Below are 21,119 nucleotides of genomic sequence, written 5' to 3'. Positions count from 1 at the left end.
CTCTGCTCTTTGTACAATACACAGGGAAGGTTACGTAGAATAAACTTGCCGCCTTGAGTAGTCAGGTACAGCGGAAGACTATTGCTGATTTCCCAGCCTCTCTTCTGACGCGCTAGAACCTACCGGCCACACAGCCTTTCAGTTTGGTGTGGCCACACAACTAAGTCCTAACCAGAGGGATGCACACAAAAGACACAGGCACGGCTTTTGAATCAGCTCTGTCTTTATACCACGAGTCAAGAGAGAAGAAGACTGGAGCTGATCTCTTAGACCTAACGATGGGACCATATGCTAAAGATGGCAGAGCTACTATTTTCATCTCAGGTTCTGAACCAACTTCTACACCATTTTATCTTTGACTTTTGGGATCTGTTTTAGCAGTTTAACATGTATGTTGTGTGCTGGTTAGTTTCTTGTCAATGTGATACAAGCTCAGGTCATCTGGCAAGACGGAACCTCAACTGAGAAAAATACCTCCATCAGATTGTCTGTAGATAGGCTTACGGGGCATTTTCTTGGTTAGTGATTGATGTGTGTGTGGGAGGGCACGGCTCAGCTCACTGTGAGAGGCCACCCCTGGACTGAGGTGTATATGGAAGCGGACTGAGGTGTATATGGATGTGGGCTGAGCAAGCCACGGGGAACAAACTAGTAAGCAGTGTTCCTCCATGGTTTTTGCTTCGGTTCCTGCCTCTAGTTCCCACCCCAACTTCTCTTTTGCTGTATGCTGTAAGACTAAATAAAACCATCCCTCCTCAAGTTGCTTTGGCCATGATGTTTATCACGGCAAAAGGAAGCAAGCTAAGACACGTCCTAATGAATATCCAAAGCCCTATACTATGAAAAAGGGTTTATTCGAGGTATGTCCTCGCGTAACTGGCATTTACAGTTTCTGTTTGAGTTTACTTGAGTTTGAGTTTATTTAATTTGTAGTCACCCTGTACTCTAGGTTGGTTATATGCTTTATTTTTCTTGAAATCCAAAGACTAGCTCATCATCCTTCAAGCGTCATGGTTGGAGCTCCGTTCAGAAGAGTTTTAATCTAAGGGCAGAGGCAGTAGGCAAGGCAGCAAGGGGAATAAGATAGGATGCTTCATGCTGTCAGCTAATCCTTCCTCACCAAGCATCAGGCTGGATGCAGAGACTGAGTCATCACGGCCTAAGGTCTCGCAGTTGGTAAGTGGCAGGCTGGTACCACTGTGTGTGAGCCTTTTCTGTACCACACTTCCTCTGCAGAAGCCTCCAAACACAACTATTTTTATAAAGGCTTAAAACGTGTAAAATCACGTCTGTACACATGTATCTACTATATTCTGTGTGTGTTAAGCAATATACAGAGGTTGGAATAAAGCCACACATCTAACACACACTGCTAATTATTCATTCAAAATGCAGGAAAACAAATCTAAGAATATAGTTTTTAAATCTGATCTAGAAAGATGCAGGGCTGGAGTGGAAAAGAGTAAAAAGACCCACATTTCTCATTCTAAGTCTGTACCTTTGCCAGCATAGACATGTACTCTGGTAACTTAAAACATATGTATGTAAAGCTGGGCACGGTGGCATGCCTGTAACCCTAATACTCAGGAGAAGAGGCACGGAGGGTCATGAGTTTGAGATAAGCCCAGGCTACGTGCAAGTTCCAGGCTAGCTTGAGCTACAAAGTGGCCCTTGTTTCAGAAAAAAAATCAGAAAAAAATGTGTAAAAATGTGAAATGCACATGAAAGGGTCATGGGACAGCCCAGATTGGCCTTACATTTGCTATGCACACACAAGACCTGCACAAGCTCAATCCAGGCAAATCCCAGCATGGGGGGGAGCAGAGTGGGGAAAAATCCAACTGCTAGTTGGCTGCTTGGGGAGATACTGGCATTTGAGAGTGGCTGGGAGAGGGACAGTCAGTTTTCTTTTTCTTTTTTAAATTATCTTTTTTCGTTTTACATACCAATTCCAGTTCCCACTCCCTCTCCTCCTCCCACTCCCTCTCCTCCTCCCACTCCCTCTCCTCCTCCCACTCCCTCTACCTTCCTCCCACCCCACCCCTCATCCACTCTTCAGAGAGGGTCAGGCACATTGCTTTGGGGAAGGTCCAAGGCCCTCCCTACTATATCTAGGCTGAGCAAGGGTAACCATCCACAGAGAATGGGTTCCAAAAAGCCAGTACAAGCAGTAGGGGTAAATCCTGGTGCCACTGCCAGTGGCCCCTCAGTCTGCCCCAGCCATGCAACTGTCACCCACATTCAGAGGGACTAGTTTGGTCCTATGCTGTTTTCTTCCCTGTCTGTCTGGAGTTGGTGAGCTCCCATTAGCTCAGGTAGACTGTTTCAGTGGGTGAACCCATCATGGTCTTGACCTCTTTGCTCATATTCTCATTCCTCCTAATCTTCAACTGGACCTTGGGAGCTCAGTCCAGTGCTCTGATGGGGGTCTCTGCCTCTGTTTCCATCAGTTACTGGATGAAGGTTCTATGGTGATATTAAGGTATTCATCAGTCTGACTCCAGGACAAGGGCAGTTCGGGCCCCCTCTCCTCTATTGCTTAGGGTGATGCATCACACCCCAGGGCAGGCCCCACTCCCAAGAGCAGTCAGAAAACACAAACTGAACTGCTTAAAAAATAAAGAAAAAGAAAACTCAAAGCTGGGTGGGTAGGAGAGTGAAGGTGGAAAAGGTATGGGAAGAAGGGTTGGGGGAGAAGTATAAGTATGTCAAAATACATTGTATGAAAGTTTCAAAGAATTAACGAAAATATTATTTTTTAAAAAGCAAAGATTAGGAATTTGATAAATGACAGAATACATACACACACTCCCAAACTACTGCAGATGTGTACAGTATTTCTGAGAAGAAAGCTTTTTGGCTCCTGAGTAATAGCCTCAGGTTTGCCACCATATTTGCCAGAGCAATTTCATTTCTTGCTCTAAGCGTGAAGTTACAGTTCTACCGTTAAAGCAGATTTTTCATACCTTCCGCACAGACACTCTGTAGACACAAGGGTCCAGGATGCCCGTGGAGGCGCTGGCACTCATCTTGCACATAAACGAGAACTTCTTTCTCCAGCGAACACAGTTTGCTTGCACCACCTCCCTGGAGAGGGAAAAACAAAAAACGAAAAGCCGGTTGATTATCTGTTAAAAGCACTCACAATTCCACTCAAGTCTACAACACCAAGTTACACAGACATTAGTGTCTGCAGATGCTGGAAAGGTGGCTCCGGAGGAAAACGGCTGCTCCTCAGTCTCGAGGACCGGACTTTGGGCCACAGAGAAGCTAGGGAGGGGCCTGTAATCCCACCACTGGGAGACAGGGACTCCTGGAGTAAGCAGACCGTAGTGCCAAACTGGCCAAAATGGCAAGCTCTGGGCTCAGCTGGAGACGCTGAAAGGGACAGAGCATCTCAGGGAGCCACCTGACATCACACTGGGCTCCACACTCAAGCACACACACGTGTAAACAGATGACATCACACTGGGCTCCACACTCAAGCACACACTGGAGTAGACATAGAGGACATCACACTGGGCTCCACACTCAAGCACACACTGGAGTAGACATAGATGACATCACACTGGGCTCCACACTCAAGCACACACTGGAGTAGACATAGATGATATCACACTGGGCTCCACACTCAAGCACACACACGTGTAAACAGATGACATCACACTGGGCTCCACACTCAAGCACACACTGGAGTAGACATAAATGCAAAGTCAGCCTTTGCAAGCGAGGAACAGGAATAAGCGGGCATTAGAAATGCAGAGAAGCTACTTTACTTGTCAATCAGTTTAAAGTGACTCGTCACCACTCACTCAAGCTCATTTTCTCTGTGTTGGGCACACTTCTAAATGTTTAATGTACAAGATGAAGGGCACAATTCCGAGCCTTGTAGGACTTCATGCAAGAGAGAAATACACACAAATACTCTACTATTTCAGCATCATGAACTTCCATTTCGGAGTTTACAACATGAAGCTCAGTCTCACACCAACTCTAAAGTGTAGCTGGCATGTCCCTCACTGCACAGACCCGGAGTTGATGCACAGCAAGGTTATTTAGGTGGTGAGTACAGGCATCACGCGCAAGCAAGCCCCTTGTCCACAGCCCTAAACCTGCTGTTTTTCCAACGACTTCCCTCTTTGAAGTGTCCTGACTTTTGTACAAGCTGTTCTCTTTACTATCCTGGGTAGGTTCCAGGGACTTAACCTTGGAAAGCAAAAAACAATTATTCTGCTTCTTGAAGGAGAGAGACAATGGGGGTCATAAACAGTGAAAAATGGATAAAGCAAAAGAATGAATGTTCTCTAGATCTACACATTAGTCCCCTTAATATAGGCAAGAAAGCATTTTTTTTTTTGAGACAGGGTCTCATTTTGTGGTCCTGCTGGCTGGAACTCACCAGGTAGATAAGGCTAGCCTTGAATTCAAAGAGATCAACTTGCCTCCACCTCCTAATTACTGTCACACCTGACCTCAATATTTGTACTAATCCTTTGAGAATTTCATACATGCATATAAATGTATCTTGATCATATTCACTGCTACTCCTCCTAATTCCTCCCACATCCATTCCACCTCCCTACTTCATGTCTTTTTTTTTTTATAACCAACTGAATCCAAGTTGCGTAGTTCATATACTCACAGGTGTAGGGTCATCATGGAGCACCCACTGACCTACCAGGAGCCACACCCCTAAAGAAAACTACCACCCCATATCCCAGAAGGGTCTCCCCTGGCTCCTCAGGGGTGAAGGATCTTGAGTCCTTCCCCACTTCATGCTGGAATTTGACTGGCTTGATTGTGTGCAGGCAACCACAGGGGATGGGAGCTCAAGACAGCAACAGCCTGTTCTTCCTGACCTCCAGCTTACGATCTCACAATCCTCCCATCCCCTCTTCTGTGATGGTCCCCGAGAGCACAGGTACGCCGAGGGTGATTTTCTTAAGGAAGAACACAGTACGATGACTTCTCTGGAGCAAGAGAGACTGATGGGTGAGATAAAAATGAGATAAAGGTTGGAGTACGGGAGAAATGGGGTGAATGCAATAGCATGTCAACTCGTAGCTGCCTCTGTGAAGGAAAGAATGTGCACTGAGTTCACTGGGTTTATAGATAAACAACTTTTAAAACGCCCAGAAAGATCATGAAAATAATAAAAACTCAAATTAAAAATGAAAGAATTTGTGATCATTGTTTTCCTCCCAGTATCACTGGGTGCCAAGACTTGAAGGCATCAGCCATGTGCCTGGAGCTTCCAGAAAAGGTGTGCAGATATACTGACGGTCTGGAATCTTCGGGAATGGACTTCAAGGTCTGTGATTGTTCCTGTTGCCAATGCCACTGGGGTAGGATCAGCTAACAGGAACTATATATATTGGTTTTATTGAGACAGGGTTTCTCTGTATAGCTCGACCTGTCTTGGAACTTGATCTGTAGACCAGGCTGGCCTCAAACTTGGAGATCTGCCTACCTCTGTCTCCAGAGTGCTGGCATTAAAGGTGTGTGCCACCACTACCCGAAGAACAATGTTTTTTAAAGACACACCAGTTTACTGTCCTTAGAAAACATAAACTTTCACTAAAGTGAAACTTACTAAGTTTGTTTTCCCTTTTTTTCTCCTCCAAGGCATCATCTCATAGGAAGACAAAAACAGCTTCCAGGGACAGACAACTGGTAACTAACTTAGCAACCAAAGAAATCTGAACCTGGTGCTGTTAATGAAGAAAGCCAAGAGTGGAATTTTAAACTGGTTCTGAGATAAAGTGAAGGAAGGAGCAAAGGTGGAAGGATTGATTGGAAGCTGTCTTATACGCAGTCAGACCCAACTCCTGCAGGAAGCTCGGCTCTATTTTCCTGACGGGGAGCAGATGACGCTCTGGCCTGCTTGACCCCAGGGCAGGTCTCAGTGGTGGGACAGTATATGGACAGGAGGAGCGGAAGATGAACTGGCGTTGACCCTTCTTTAGCTGGCTCCGCCAATGTTGGAAACAGCCATGAATTCATGGAGAAAACTCTAATGAGATGGACACCCCCTCCCCCAAATGGTCAAAGTCATCTCGACCTGTAGTCAAAACCCAAGACGCCAAGCCCCTTCCATCTGCACAGGGCTTCCACCAGCTCAGAGCTGCAGTTACATCTCAGCTGACACCGTAGGAGACGCTCTTACCAGGAAAAACAGAGAAAGCACAACCCCAGCCAAACAAAGCCAGTGCTGGAAGAAGGGAAGTTTTCAAGTGGAAAACTTGTAGGCTGGATAATGGCTCAGCTCTCACAGCTGCCCTCTGACATCACTCTCACAGGCAGGCAACGCATGCGTGCACACACAGACACACACAAATACATACACACACTCACATGAATACATGGAATAATAAAAAGAAACCACACCTACTACACAGGATGAACACGGTATTTAAAACCACAAGACCACAGGCCTCTAAAACAAAACTCCTGGGCATGGCCTTTCGTTTGTCTGGATTCAACCTTTCTCAGAGCCCAGAGGCCAGCCTTCATGGACTGCATAACCAGGCTTCCTGCTGTCTGTCTACCTCTTAGAGGGCTGAGGGAGGAGTCGGGAGAAAAGATGATATATTCACCCTCCTGGCTGTTTCCTTGTCAGGTAGATCAGAAACAGGTAGTTGTTGGGGACCACAGTTTTCCAAAGTGCTTGGCATTTAGACCTGAAACTACATACATGTAAACCTTTGTCAAAGTATAAACTAGAAAATTAAAAATATTACTAAGTACCGAAGAGCATCAGAATGGAACAGAGTTACATACAGGAGAGTCAGAATGGTGACCCACGCCTGTAATCTCAAAACTGAGGGGACCGAGGAGGAGGAACACAGCGTGACACCAATCTGGGCTACACTACAAGACCATGTTTTAAAAAAGTATTTAACACTGAAAGTCATTATTTTCTAATTGTTTTAAATATTCATTCGGTGAATGCTCTGTATTGTCTAGTATACGAAAATCAAATAATCTCATTTTGGTCAGCTTTCTGTCACTGTTATCAATTCCTGGGTCACATCAACGTACAAAGCGCAGAGGTTTCTCTTGGTTCAGTGCTTTGGGGTCTCAGTCCAGGACTGATGGCTCTGTTGCACTGGGTGGGTCCCTGGCAAGGCAGCCTGGTGGGTGAGAGCAGAGCCTCACCCTTCATAGCTAGAAAGCAAAGGGAGGGAACAGGCCAGAGTTACATAATCCCTTTGGGAGCATGGTCCCTGGTGACCCAAAGTGCACCCCATTTGGCTCCACCTCTTAAAGGTTCCATGACCTCCTAATAGTGCCACGCTGGGAACAAGCGTTTGTCACGTGGACCTTTCGATCCACATTACAGCGGCGCCTTAAATGTTACTGAGCTAAAAATTCTAGGAATTATGTCAGAAATAAAAACAAAACATGAAGACTGCAAAGCCCCAAAACCTGGGTTTATGTTTTGTTGCTTTTTCTTTGTTTGTGGAATATCAGTAATTCCCCAACTAAACTACTCTGAGACACATAGTAGGTTTTTAAACATCTAGTTTAGAACATTCTCTCCATGTGGCATCTTTATGATGATTTCATTATCAAATCTTCTAGGCTATCTCTTGCACAGAGGGTAGCTTTGGCCTGAGTAACAAAATTAAAACCAAGTGAATTCTGCCTGGACCTGCTGTTCTCAGACAACAACCAAGGGGGAAGCACTTCATATTCACCTAGTTTATCTAGAGAGTGGGAAGCCAACAGTAAGTCTGGTAGACTTGGGAAAAACTAGGTTAAATATGGGCAGGGATTGCAGCATATAAGGAATGGGTTTTGACAAAGAGTACATTAGATCTTCCAGAGGAAGGACACACCTCTACAGCTTCCACCTCCACCTGCTGATGACCCTTCCATGGCTACAGTGACAACAGTCACCAAATGCTTTCAATATACCAGACCTTACACATTTTATACATCATAATACAAGTCCATTTCCTTAGTCAAGGAACTGGGAGCAATTGCCCAACTTCACTAAGCTGAAAAGAATCCAGACGGATTTTGTCTGGTACCAACTATCAATCCCTGCCCATCACTTCCTAACTGTTCAGAATTCAATCCCTTTCCTGCATCTACCATCGTTATCCTCACCCAGACTCTCAGCATCATTTCCCTGGATTATTTTCAGAGCCTCCTTACTGGTCCCTGCTTAAATCTGTTCCCCTCAGATCTCTACCTGAGAGTATGGCTCACACCTGCCTGTATTCCCAGTCCTCCAGAAACCAAGGCCGGGAAAACAACACCCAAAACAAAAAAACTAAACTGACTTCGTTAGAGACCAGCCTGGGCTACAGAGGTCCTGTCTCAAAAAAACAAACAAACAAAAACCAAAACATCCCCCCCTAAGAAAAACAAAACAAAACAAAAACCCCCAAAAGTGTATTTGTGTTCCTAAAGCAATCACTCAGACTTTTCTGTGTTCATCTTTCCTGTGTACACACAGACCCTGGGAAAAAGATGTCCAAACTAAACAAATCAGAGAGCGGCAAAGTTAGTCTGTGGCATTTGTTATACTGACGGGTTACCATGGAAACCCACACAAACCACTTGGCAAGGGAGACAAAAGTCACATTAGTAACGGCTGGCTTTCGGTTAGGTGAGTCACTAACTTCCTCCGCACTTTGGACTGCTCGTGCCCTGTCTCAGAAGGAAAGCAAGGGAATGCTATCTGTGTTGACACTGTGGGAACGTTTCCCAGATAACATGTTAAAGCTGCTGAAACGAACGTGAAATAAGCCGAGGGCTCAGAAGACAAAGTTGCTGTGGCCATTGTTTATGCTTCAAAGAATCAAAGGAAATCTAGAACGTTGCTGAAAACTCAAACATAAACTGGATGGGAGGGGGTGGAGCCAACCTTTGTGACTAAGAATTACATCAGCGCCACCAGCCTTCTCTGGTAACCAGCAAACGGGTACTCTAGGCACATGCTTAGTTCCGCCACGTCCCGGTTAGTCAAGACTTGTTACTCCTTTCAGCAGCAGTGACAGGAAGGCATCAGTTAACGAGGAATGTCAGCCACTGGAGGGAGGATGGTGTGGAGGTTAGCTGGTCTCTCTGGGTTCAAACCCCTCCTCAGCTACCTGCTAGCTGTCACTCTGGCGTCTCCTCCAACTGCTCACTTTTACAGTGCTTTCTCTGGGAATGGTACATACACCCCACGGGAGCCCAGGGAAGCCAAAGTCATTGTTACGCATTGTTCCAAACAGCATCTGGAGTACGGTGTCTCCAGGTAATAACCGCTAGGGGCTGTTATTTTCAATATGTATTTCTAAGTCCACTTAAATTTGCCTGCCGAAGTGAAATAATGACCAAGTTCATAAGAGTTTCTTTTTCTTGATTTAATGAAGATCTGTCTATTTTAAAAGCCACATAGATCCTGACAAAGAAGGAACTTTTGCGATCTGTGAAACTGACTTTTAGTGGCAGCACTGAAGCTCCATGGCTCTGTCAACTCCTGCAGCATCTCTGGATTGAGGGAATGCGTGGCAGGAACAGCAGCAGGAAAACCGGAACAGGAGGAGGGTTGGCTTTATTTACTCATTCACCCATTCATTTCACTAGCGGGTGTGGCAGGGTGGGAGGCAGCCACCCAGTCCAAGAGTCTCCCTCTTAGAAATGCAGAGGAAAGCCAGGCGGTGGTGGGGCACACCTTTAATCCCAGCTCTCAGGAGGCAGAGGCAGGCGGATCTCTGGGAGTTCGAGGCTGTTGTTTCCAGGACAGGCTCCAAAGCTACACAGAAACCTTGTCTTGGAAAAAAGAAAGAAAGAAAGAAAGAAAGGTTGAGGAGGCAGAAGGATGCATAGAGAGAACTCAAGAGAAAGGACTGGAAACATGAACGTGAGTCTTCACCACGGGAAAGGATGAGGCCATTTGGGAAGAGTGGCAAAGGAGGAAGGGGAGAGGCCAGTCTGCAAAGGCCACCAATCAGGAGAGAGGCAGGAGAGGCCAAGGAATGTCTGCAGGAGGAGAAGGGGGACTAGAGCCCAGCAAAGGCAACAGGAAACAGCTTTAAGAAGCTCTGCTCAGCAGTGTCAGATGTGGCAGAGAGGTCAATGAGAGAGAGAGAGAATGAGAGCAGGAGAGAGAGAGAGAGAGAGAGAGAGACAGAGAGAGAGAGAGAGAGAGAGAGAGAGAGAGAGAGAGAGAGAGAGAGAGAATATGAGAGCAGGAGCGAGAGAGAGAGTGAGAGAGAGAAAAGAAAGCAGTCACCCATAGCCCTGGCTATTGAGGTGTTGGTGGCAAAGTGGGATGGAAGTCGATTACTATGGGGAACTCATTTCAAATCTGCTAGGAATGAAGGGAGAGTGGAGAGACTTAGGGTTGCAGCCAACTGAGGACATGACATGAGGGAGGAGCTCACATAAACATGCAGGAAAGTCAAGCATGCTTCAGTAGCGGTTGGGGAAAAGAGTATAGGAACTAAACTGACCATTTGGGTGGAACTGAGTGATGGTGCTGAGAGCTGATCCCTAGGAATGTCAGAAACAGTAGAGCTCAGACCATAATAAGGGACTGGCCCGGGGCGGAAGGGATCACCTCCCATCATGAAGTAAAGAAAGAGAGTGAATGCAGACAAAGATGTCAGCAGGTAATTCTTTATTGCCCTGGATTGTTCTAAGGAGAAAATGCAGCATTATAGTAGGCACGCAAATACGTGCTAGCTGAATTCTTATTTAAAGTCTGCTGTAAAAATTACAAAAACCCCCTACAGCTTCAGATAAGAAAAGAGTTGCATTCGGTGACTGACAGATACCCTGACGAAGACACACATGTATTTACACACATGTGAAAATGCATACACATGCCCACACAGCACATACACACACCTATGGGGAAATGTAGTCCCTATATGAAATGGAAGAAAATTTATAAATCATGCATGCAATCAGGGTCCAAAACACATAAAGAAGTCACAGCTCAATAACAACAACATAAAACAGCATCTTGATTAAAAATGGGCCAAAGACTTGAACAGTCATTTCTCAAAAATGTTTGTACAATTGGCTAACAAGTTTATGAAGAGGAGCTTCCCCTTAATATCGAAAACTATGCACATAAACCCAAATGAGAGAACATCCACACTAACTAAAGTGACCGTTACTAGTTAAAATATAACAAATGCCGATAAGGATGTAGAAAAAGAGAACCCTGGTATGCGGTTTTGGTAAAGACATTATGAAAAAAGAGTATGGAGTTTCCTCAAAAATTCAAAGCAGACCAATGACATAATCCAGCAACCATACAGATCTTTGGGTACGTATCCAAAGCAGACGGAATCAGGGTTCTTTTGTTGTTAGTTTTGGTTTGGTTTTTGAAGTTAGGCTCTTGCTGTGTAGCCCAGGCTGGGTTTGGAATTCATAATTCTCCTGTCTCAGGTTTCCAAGTGCTGGGATTATGGGTAAGTGCACTCACAATGGCTTGAAATCAGTATTTTAAAGAGACACCTGTAATCCCATGTCTGTTTCAGCAGTATTCACCATAGCCAAGATTTTGAAACAAGCTAACTGTCCACTGATAGACGAAGGAATAAAGAAAATGTCACACACACACATACTCTCTCTCTGCATTTTTTTTTTAAAGAAGGAAATTTACCCATTCGTAATGTGGCCTGGAGGATAAGATACCATGCTAAGTGAAAATATCAACAAGAAATGAAAAGACTGTACATCACTTACATGTACAATCTAAAAACTGTCAAATTCATTTAGAAAATGAATTCATTTTTCTGTAACTATAAATTCCATCTAGCACCACTTCCATACTTTGTAGAAAGAATGGTATAGATACATATGACACACATATGCAATAGGAAAAAAAATCCAGAATAATTTAGGGAAAGACTCTACAGTGGAAATTTGGGAATATATATCACAGTCTAAGAAAACTAAATAAAACTGAACAAAAAAAAATCACAAATTCAATAAGCTAAAGATCCTGAAGGATATAGGAAATCCACACGACTGTCGTGGATACCATTACACGTGTACAAATCCGAAGGGCAGACCCCACCGGTTTTGAATCACCAGGCAAACTATGGACTGTGGGTGGGAATCTGCCTGCCTGCATCGGGTACCAGTTGGGATGAGTGTACTGCATCCTGGAGGGGGCAGCAGAGGATGCTGGGTCTTGTGGAGACCAGAGGTCACATGACAAAAGTCTGTGCCTTCTGCTCATTTTCTGGGAAACTAAAAAAATGATGACATGCTTGGGTGACATCAAGAGGCAACAGGATGTGCTGGTCAAAGCGGGGAAGTACACCCCTCGGCTTTAGTGCTTGTGCAAGGGGGACCCCAGGCCCTGAGCAGAGCAGCTGGAGGCTGCTTTTCTGTTTTCTACTGGGAAGATTGTTAGAGTAAAAACTTCTTCATCCAAGTGTGTAAAAACAAAACAAAAAAGAACTCTTTAAAAAATTTATTCAAGCCAAGAGAATTGTGAAGTTATGGATCTATGATGATGCGAAGAGGCTTGACATGCACTAAGTGAAAATAGCTAATACAGAGGGCTTGAATCTGACACGAGCTAGAGCCACCAGCGGAAGGAGCGTCAGTTGAGGAAGTAACTCCATGAGATCCAGCTGTAAGGTATTTTCTCAATTAGTGATCAACGGGGGAGGGCCGAGCCTATTGGGTGGCGTCATTTCTGGGCTGGTGGTCCAGGGTTCTATGAGAAAGCAGGCTGAGCAAGCCAGGGGTAGCAAGCCAGTGAGCAGCACCCCTCTATGGGCTCTGCATCAGCTCCTGCTCCAGAGCCCTGCCCTGTTTGAGTTCCTGTCCTGACTCCCTTGAGCGATGAACTGCAATGTGGAAGTGTGAGCCTATTCAACCCTTTCCTCCCCAAGCTGCTTTTTTGGTCATGGTGTTTCATCGCAGCAACAGAAACCCTAATTAAGATAGGGTTATATATATCCTGTAAGTCCAGCTAGGTGCGTGCTTGAAAGCGCAAACTTAGGAAGACAGTAGACACATTAGTGACTGAAGTAGAAGGATGAGCAGGCAGAGCTTACACCATTTTTAAAGCACTGAAGTGACCGTAGATTACTAAATGGGTACATGTCATCGTATGATATAAACATGCAACACCCACGTGAACTCCGATCAGTCAAGAACCTGGGAAGATAAGGGCGTGTAAATGCGGACTCCTGGTTCTCAGTACAAATGTAACCTTGTGCTGGGCGCTGACAGTGGGGAAGCTGTGTGAGGGAGGGAGGGGAGGGGCGGGGATGGGGGTGGGGGAGGGGCGGAGATGGGGGCGGGGGAGGGACACAGGAACTGTGTTCTTTCTACTCGTTTGCTCTAAAAAGGAAACCTACTAGTGAAATGGCTGTAAGGGAGACCCTCAGAACATTCGGAAGGGAAATCTAAGAACTGAGAGGTAAAAATGGGGATGTGGTTTCAGGGAGGTCCAAACCAGCCAAGTTTCAAGAAGCCAGTACTTGCCAGAGCTTCGGTTAGAGTACAAACGGGGAAACATGGAGCATGCTAAGGACTGATGTTAGTCAGTTTCAGTCACGTGCTGGGGCAGACCTCACACTACAGGGCTGAGAGGAGAAAGGAAGGCTTGAGACAGATCGTATAGATTGTTTCTTTTTCTACCAAGTCTGGATTAGCATTGTATATAGCAGAGAAGCAGGGAGTAGGCGCCCGGGGAGAGTGAGAGGCAGGGGGAGGTGGCAAGGGACAGCAGGAAGCATTTTTCTTCCTCTGAATTGAGTTAAAAGACCTTCTGCTGATGTGCTAGACTCCCTATGGGAAGCCTTACACTCTCTGAGGAAGGGATGGGAGGTGGGGTGGAGGGAAAAGTGGAGGGAGGACAGGAGGAGGGAGGGAGGGAGAACTGGGATTGGTATGCAAAATGAGAAAAGATAGGTTTTCTAAAAAATAAAAAAAGAGTTAAAAAAAAAAAAGACTTCTTGCCAGGAGTGGTGGAAATCCTGACACTTGGGAGGCAGAGCCAGATGGATCTCTGAGTTCAAGTCCGGCCTGGTCTACAAGAGCTAGTTCCGGGACAGGTCCCCCAAAAAGCCTTCTGCTGGTGAGACCAGGAAAGAAGCTCAGATAAGGAAAGGAGGCAAGACCTTTTAGGAAGCAGACAAGGCTTATGTGACATTGCTTGCACATCCGGAGGGAACTGCAGGAGCTGCCTTGCATGTGAGTGGGCCTGAGGTGGGCCACGCCGCGGCATTTCATGTCCCCCGGGAATGTTGGGGCCCACGGCTCTGCCTATACCTTTCACCTGTACAAGCCACAGAAAAGACAGTGAAAGTTCACACCACCTCTTGGTGCTGTTTTCCTTCCCCCGCTCAGTCTGCCATTTAACCCCTCCCCTCCCGGGTTAGACAAGCTCTCTCATCCCCAGCCTCTTCACCTCACTCATTAGCGGACTGAAAGGCGGTAGCTGTTGTACGACACTATTGGCATTGTGCATCTACAGCGTGGTGATGCTTACCCCCCCCCCCCCATCTTCCTCGGCGGAAGAGTCAGCTTGTTCCTATCTCCCTCGCTACTTGCAAGCTCAAAGTCTTTTTTCAAACCAGGTTTAAGAGCTAGAGGCGTGTGGTGCCTGGTTATGTCACACTCTTCTAGCTCACCTGACAGAAATCCCTTCCTACCCCAACCTCTTGTCCATTCTGCCTACCTCAACACCATGGAAAGAACCTTGTACCCTAATGCCACAGCTCTTTTCTCTACTCAACCTTTGCCCATGTCAGCAACACTCATACCCTGGCCAAGCCAACTCCTGACAGGGTTCTACTGACACAGCCTCAAGCATTGGTGTTTTGTTCTCTTGTTGGCTGTGATGACTCATGCCCGTAATTCTTGCACTTGAGAGACGGGCACGAGAGAATCAGGAGTTTGAGGCCAACCTGGGCTACTTAAGACCCTGTGGCAGTTTGAATAAGAGAGCCCCAGAGGCTCATATATATTAATATTTGCTTAATAATATATATGTATATTATTTTAAGGTGCGCTACTTTTGTTTATGTTGCATTTGTTTAACTCTGTGAAGCTGTGATGCTTTGTTTGTCTCAAACACCAGATGGTCTAATAAAGATCTGAACGGCCAACAGCAAGGCAGGAGAAAGGGCAGTGGGTGCTGGCAGACAGAATATACAGAAGGAGAAAACTGGGAGAAGGGGTTCAGAGTAGTAGCCCGAGAAGGAAGAGGACATCAGGGGCCAGCTATCCAGCCACCACAGCAATCCACGGAGTAAGAGTAAGATTTACAGAAGAGAACCGGAAAACACAGAGGCCAAAGGGTAGACGGGGTAATAGAAGTTAAGAAAAGCTGGCAAGAAACAAGCTTTTTTTAACATCAGAACCGGATGTTAATAACTAAGAATAAGACTCCGGTGTGATTCGCCTGGGAGCTGGGTGGCGGGTGCCCCAGAAGAGTCTCAGGAACATAACATCATACAGCTACACGACTTGCTCCCGCATTTCCTTTTATTATTGTAAATTTGACCCTGTGTGTCATTTTCTCAAAAAGGCAACGAAAGGGTCATATACTGCAGTGACTGGTACAGACAAAACACTCAGAGTGCCTCAGCGAGGGAAGCTCGCATTTGCACAACAGATAACCAGCGCGTTCAAGGCAGAGTTTCTACAGGAACAGTCAGAGGGAAACCGAGGACTGCGGGCTGTGACAGGCGAGAGTATAAGCAGGTGAAGCTTAGACCTAGACCGGAAAGGACGGTTGGGGTTCTGATCATGTGACATGGGAACGAGGATGTGGGGAAGGGCCAGCATAACTAGGACTCGGAAACGCATGCGTATCTGACCACTACAACCGTGTGGAAGGGTGGCTTAGGAAGAAGAGCGGAGGGAAACAGAATCAAAGCTCCGCTACAGCCGCTGGAGTCTGCCCATCCTCTTTAAAAAAGACTCTCATTCTCGGGCTGGAGAGAGGGCTCTGTGATTAGGAGTGTGACTGCTGCCCCAGAGGACCTGAACTTGGATCCCAGTACCCACATGGGCTGGCTCACAGCTGCCTGTAAACTCCAGCGTCAGGATATCTGACACCTTTGGCCCCATGGGCACTGCTGAATTCAGGAGCTCAGACATACACAGATTTCAAAATACATCAATGCTGGAGAGAGAGCTCAGTGATTGAGAGCACTTGCTGCTGTTCCAGAGGACCCAGTGCCCACATAGTGGCTTACACTGTCTGCAATGCCAGTTCTAGGGGGCTCTGATGCTCTTTCAACCCCCCCACCTTTTTCGGCCTCTGCAGATACAATGCTCATACGTAGTGCACATATAGACATGCAAGCAAAAATACTCATACACACAAAATAAAATAAATACACATTAAGAAACAAATAAATCTTAAAAAATAAAACACCAATCTTGACAATGGACAAGGCCATTTAACTGTTAGCAGTACCGGGGGTAGCTTTTCTCTGTTGCATTCTTTTATAGATGTTGAAAATTTTTCATCCCATGATATCTGTCTTCCTTTTATTTATTTTGCTTAAGTTAGCTATTGCTAGGTACAGTGATACCCAACAAAGATGCCATTTCCCAGACCTCTTTGCAATCAGACATGTTGATGCTCAGGTCTACGGACTATGAACAGAATGTCCTCTCTCTATTTCCTCTTCTCCCCGGACTGGGATTGGGATGCAGGGTGAGCCATAGTTTCCAGGGATGAAATAATACTCTGGGAGCAGCAATATAAAACGAGTCCAGGTACCTGACAGGTTGACAGGGCAGAACCACAAGAGTACCCCGGACTTCATGTCAGAGAACCTGTTTTGTAGAAGCCTTCAAAAACCTGTATTACAGCACCTGCCATATCCTAAGCTAAGAGGAGCACAGGCTTCCCATCTCTGTTCAAGTGCTTCTGCAAAAATTAAACAGAAACAAGGGGTAAAATAGACACAAACACGCATTCACCATTTTAGTTTTTGAAGATCTTAACTTTAAGACTAACCCAAACCTTTGGTTATTAGTAATATTCCCGATCCTCAGAATCCACTATCTTCTCTGGATCTCTATCTGATGGCCAATGCCCTAAAGTGAACATTATGTGTTTTGAGACAGGAACTTGCTGTGTAGAGTAGGCTGCCTCAACTGATGGTCACCTCACCTTTCTAGAGCTCACACAGACACGAGGTCAGCAGTGTTTGTTTTTCTGCACTTGCTTTTCTAATTGTGCATAACGTCCTTCAGGCTCATCTGCCTTGTCACAAATGACAGACTTTTATTGTTTTGGAAGATGTAATAAATTGAATATGCCACATTTCTTTTATCCAGTCACCTGTTTGCAGACACTTAATGTTGTTTCACTGTTTCGGCTACTAAGTATAGGTATCTTTTCAGCATATTGCTTTCATTACGTTGGGATACATACTCAGAAGAGGGACTGTTAGGTTCAGGGCATAAAGAGTCTCCAATCTGTAGTCAGACAGCATTTAAAAATATTGGTCTCTTTTGGTTACTTTGTGTAATAGTTTGAAAGAAAACGGCCCTCAAAGGGAGTGGCACTATTAGGAGGTGTGGCCTTCTTGGAGTAGGTGTGGTCTTGTTGGAGGAAGTGTGTCACTGTGCAGGTTGGCTTTGAGGTTTCATATATGCTCAAGATACCACCCAGTGTCTTAGTTCACTTCCCGTTGCTTGCAAATACAGGACTCTCAGCTCCTTCCCCAGTACCATGTCTGCCTGTACACCGACATGTCCCACAATGATGATAATGGACTAGACCTCTGAAAATGTAAGCCACCCCATTAAGTGTTTTCTTTATAAGAGTTTCTGTGGTCATGGTGTTTCTTTAGCAATAGAAACTCCAATTAAGACAGAGGTTGGTACCAGGAGTGGGGTATTGCTGTGATAGGTCTGACCAGGTTTTAGTTTGGAGGAATTTAGACTTTTGTACTTCAGGTTAAGAAAGCAGTAGAATGCTTTAATCACTGCCTAATCGGCCATACTAGTAGGAGCACTGAAGACAATGGTGCTGAGAATGATCTGAACTGTGGGAGGCTAGCTAGCTCAAGAGGTTTCAGAAGAGAAGAATTTTAGTATATTGCCTAGAGATCATTCTTATGATATTTTGGTGAAGAAAAGTGGTTGCTTTTTGCCCTTGTCTGAAGAGTTTGCCTGAGGCTGAAGTGAGTTGGATTAATTCTGTTGACAGTGGAAATCTTAAAGCAGTCGAGTATAGACTGTTTTGTGTCCGTTACTGTTCATGCTTACAAAGATTTATAAAGAAAAGGAATAAGCTGGGCAAGGAAAAAGGAGCACTAGGAAGTGGAATGGGGCTAAATCCTATGTTCATGGAGATAAATGGATTAAGAAATGGAATAAAGGGGCTGGAGAGATGGCTCAGAGGTTAAGAGCATTGCCTATTCTTCCAAAGGTCCTGAGTTCAATTCCCAGCAACCACATGGTGGTTCACAACCATCTGTAATGGGGTCTGGTGCCCTCTTCTGGCCTGTAGGCATACACACAGACAGAATATTGTATACATAATAAATAAATATTTTTAAAAATATGCTTTCTTAAAAAAAAAGAAATGGAATAAAGGGAGAGGTGCAAGATCCCTTCCAGTTAAGTTTCCCATTTGTAAAAAGGAAGTAAAGAAAAGTTTAGAGCCATGTGTGGTGGTGCACACCTTTAATTCCAGCACTCAGAAGGCAGAGGCTGGCAGAGCTCTGAGTTTGAGGTCAGCTTGTCCTACAGAGCAAGTTCAAGGACAGCCAAGCTTGAGCAGTGAATAGTCAAGGACCGAAAGCTGGTGAGGATGTAATTGAACCAGATGGATATGTTCCAACAAGCAGTAGAACTTGGCAGCTCCAGCCATGTGGTTTTGGCTTTAGAGTCAAGGAGTGACTAAGGAAAACCGCTGAAGCTAGACTGTGTCCAGGGTGTCCCCAAACGGAGGCCTACAGAGGTCATTGTGTGAAGCTAAGAAGTTTAAGCCTGATTGCCTTGGGGACCCCAAGACATTAGAGATGCCAGAATCATGGGATACCTGCCGATGAAAGCTGCCAACAGGGAGTGAAACCAGCCCAAGAGAAAGAAGTGTGTTGCAGTCAACAAAGCTGAAAGGATTTGGAGATCTGAAGAGAGTTTTGACATCAGACATGGAGATACAGTTTGGACTTGCCCAGCTGGTTTTCGGTCTTGCTTTGGTCCAGTATTTCCTCACTATACTCTGTTACCTACGGTTTGGAACTGTAATGTATATCCTGTGCCATAATATGTTGGAGGTATGTGATCTGAGCTTTGATTTTGATTTTACAGGGGATTACAAATAAGTGATTGCATGAATCTTAGAAGAGACTTTGAGCTTTGGACTTTTAAACATTGTTGAGACTATGATAGACTATAGGGACTTTGAAGTTGGACTGAATGCATTTTTACATTATGATATGTCTACAAGCCTTTGGGGGCCAGGCAGTGGAAGAGGCACTGTTAAGAAGTGTGGTCTGTTGGAGGAAGTGTGTCACTGTGGAAGCAGGCTCTGAGGTCTCATAAATGCTCAAGGTACTGCCTGGTGTCTCAGTTCACTTCCTGTTGCTGACAAGATATAGGGCTTTCAGCTACTTCTCTAGCACCATGTCTGCCTGCACGGTGACATGTCCCACCAAGATGAGAATGCATTAAACCTCTGAAAACATAAGCCACCCATTAAATGTTTCCTATATAAGAGTTGCCATGGTCATAGTGTTTCTTCACAGCAATTGAAACCCTTACACTTGGTGATCTCAGTGTGGAAAAAAACTCAGTGGAGTTTGAAAACAAAACATAATATTAACAATGCTTGGTGGTGCACACCTTTAATCCCAATACTTGGGAGACAGAGGCAGGCAGCTCTTTGTCATTTCCAGGCCAGCCTGGTCACATAGTGAGTTCCAGGCCAGCCAGGACTACATAGTGAGACCCTCTCTCTCTCTCTCAAAACAACAGCAACAACAAAACAAAACAAAAAAACAAACAAATATTGGTTATTTTTAATATTTGTTGAGCTTTCTCACCTTAAAAATGACTTAATGCAAAGAAAGGAAGGTTGGTAATATAAATCAAAGACGTTGTTAACAACTTGTGAAATTCACCGGGTGGTGGCACATGCCCTTAATACCAGCACTTGGGAGGTAGAGGCAGGTGGACCTCAGTGAGTTCAAGGCCAGCATGGTGTTCAGAGCTAGTTCCAGGACAGGCTCCAAAGATACACAGAAAAACCCTGTCTTGAACCCCCGCACCCCAAAAATCCTTGTGAAATTCAATAACTCCATTTCTATATATCAATCTTAAATAATAGCAGATGTGTATTATGTTGGTTACAAAGATGCTTACTATAGTTTATAAAATTATTAATAAAAAGGATACAAGATAATTATTTCAGAGGGGTTATGGGGAACCTCCTTTAGTCAATGGCCTTTGAGAGGCTGGACCAGGTTGGGCGTGGCCTTGGGTACCAAAAAGCCCGTGGGACTGCCCACTTGCTCTCTTGCTCCTTGCTTGTTATACCTGGATGTTGCATTGTTTTAAATTTTTATTGTGATCCGTGAGCTTTTAATAAAGAACCCCTATTATACCCTGTTTGGAGCTAGTGTGGGATTATTTGACTTGCGTCCCCCCCCCCCCCATTTGATGCACTTTCCTTTCATGTAGTGCCCGATGCGGGGCCACGTCCATGCTTACCAGGATCCCCACCACACTCCCAAATCGCCAGCCCTTGCCAGCCCAGGCACGCTTCCTGCCTCTGCCTCTCCTGCAGGGACCCAGACCGCCCCACGTGCAGCATGCCACAGCAACCCTCTCCGTGTACAAAATTGCTTTAATTATCTCTTAATTTGTTAAACAAAACATATTTGTCAATATCTAAGCAGACAAGAGCACGGGCTGCTTGTATCGCTCCTCCGCCACGTGGCTGCAACCACAACCCCTGCTGGCCAATAAAGATTATTACACCTGCACCAATTCTCTAAAATTGCCTAAGGACAGTAAGTAAATTGATAAATTTAAGAGTTATATAATAACTGACAATATTATCATTCAAAAATTTAACAATAATTTTATTTATGCTATGGATGGTATTCTACAAGGCTTATGTGATTTTCCTTATACATCCACTTATTTAATTTTAAAAATTA

General features: G+C 45.1%; 1 protein-coding gene across 3 annotated transcripts in view; it reads right to left on the bottom strand.

Moving 5' to 3' along the window:
• The window catches only part of Eeig2 (EEIG family member 2), a 59,017-nt gene that overhangs the window by 30,196 nt on the left and 7,702 nt on the right, over positions 1-21,119 (bottom strand). For all 3 annotated transcript variants that reach the window (XM_075981578.1, XM_075981575.1, XM_075981576.1), the window contains exon 2: positions 2,967-3,087. In XM_075981578.1, coding sequence (XP_075837693.1) covers positions 2,967-3,087 — 121 coding nt within the window. The remainder of the gene's footprint in view (positions 1-2,966; positions 3,088-21,119) is intronic.

Source organism: Microtus pennsylvanicus, chromosome 7, assembly GCF_037038515.1.
Source record: "Microtus pennsylvanicus isolate mMicPen1 chromosome 7, mMicPen1.hap1, whole genome shotgun sequence".
NCBI lineage: Eukaryota > Metazoa > Chordata > Mammalia > Rodentia > Cricetidae > Microtus > Microtus pennsylvanicus.
The sequence above is the reverse complement of the archived record's forward strand: the minus strand, read 5'-3'. Positions and strand labels throughout refer to the sequence as shown.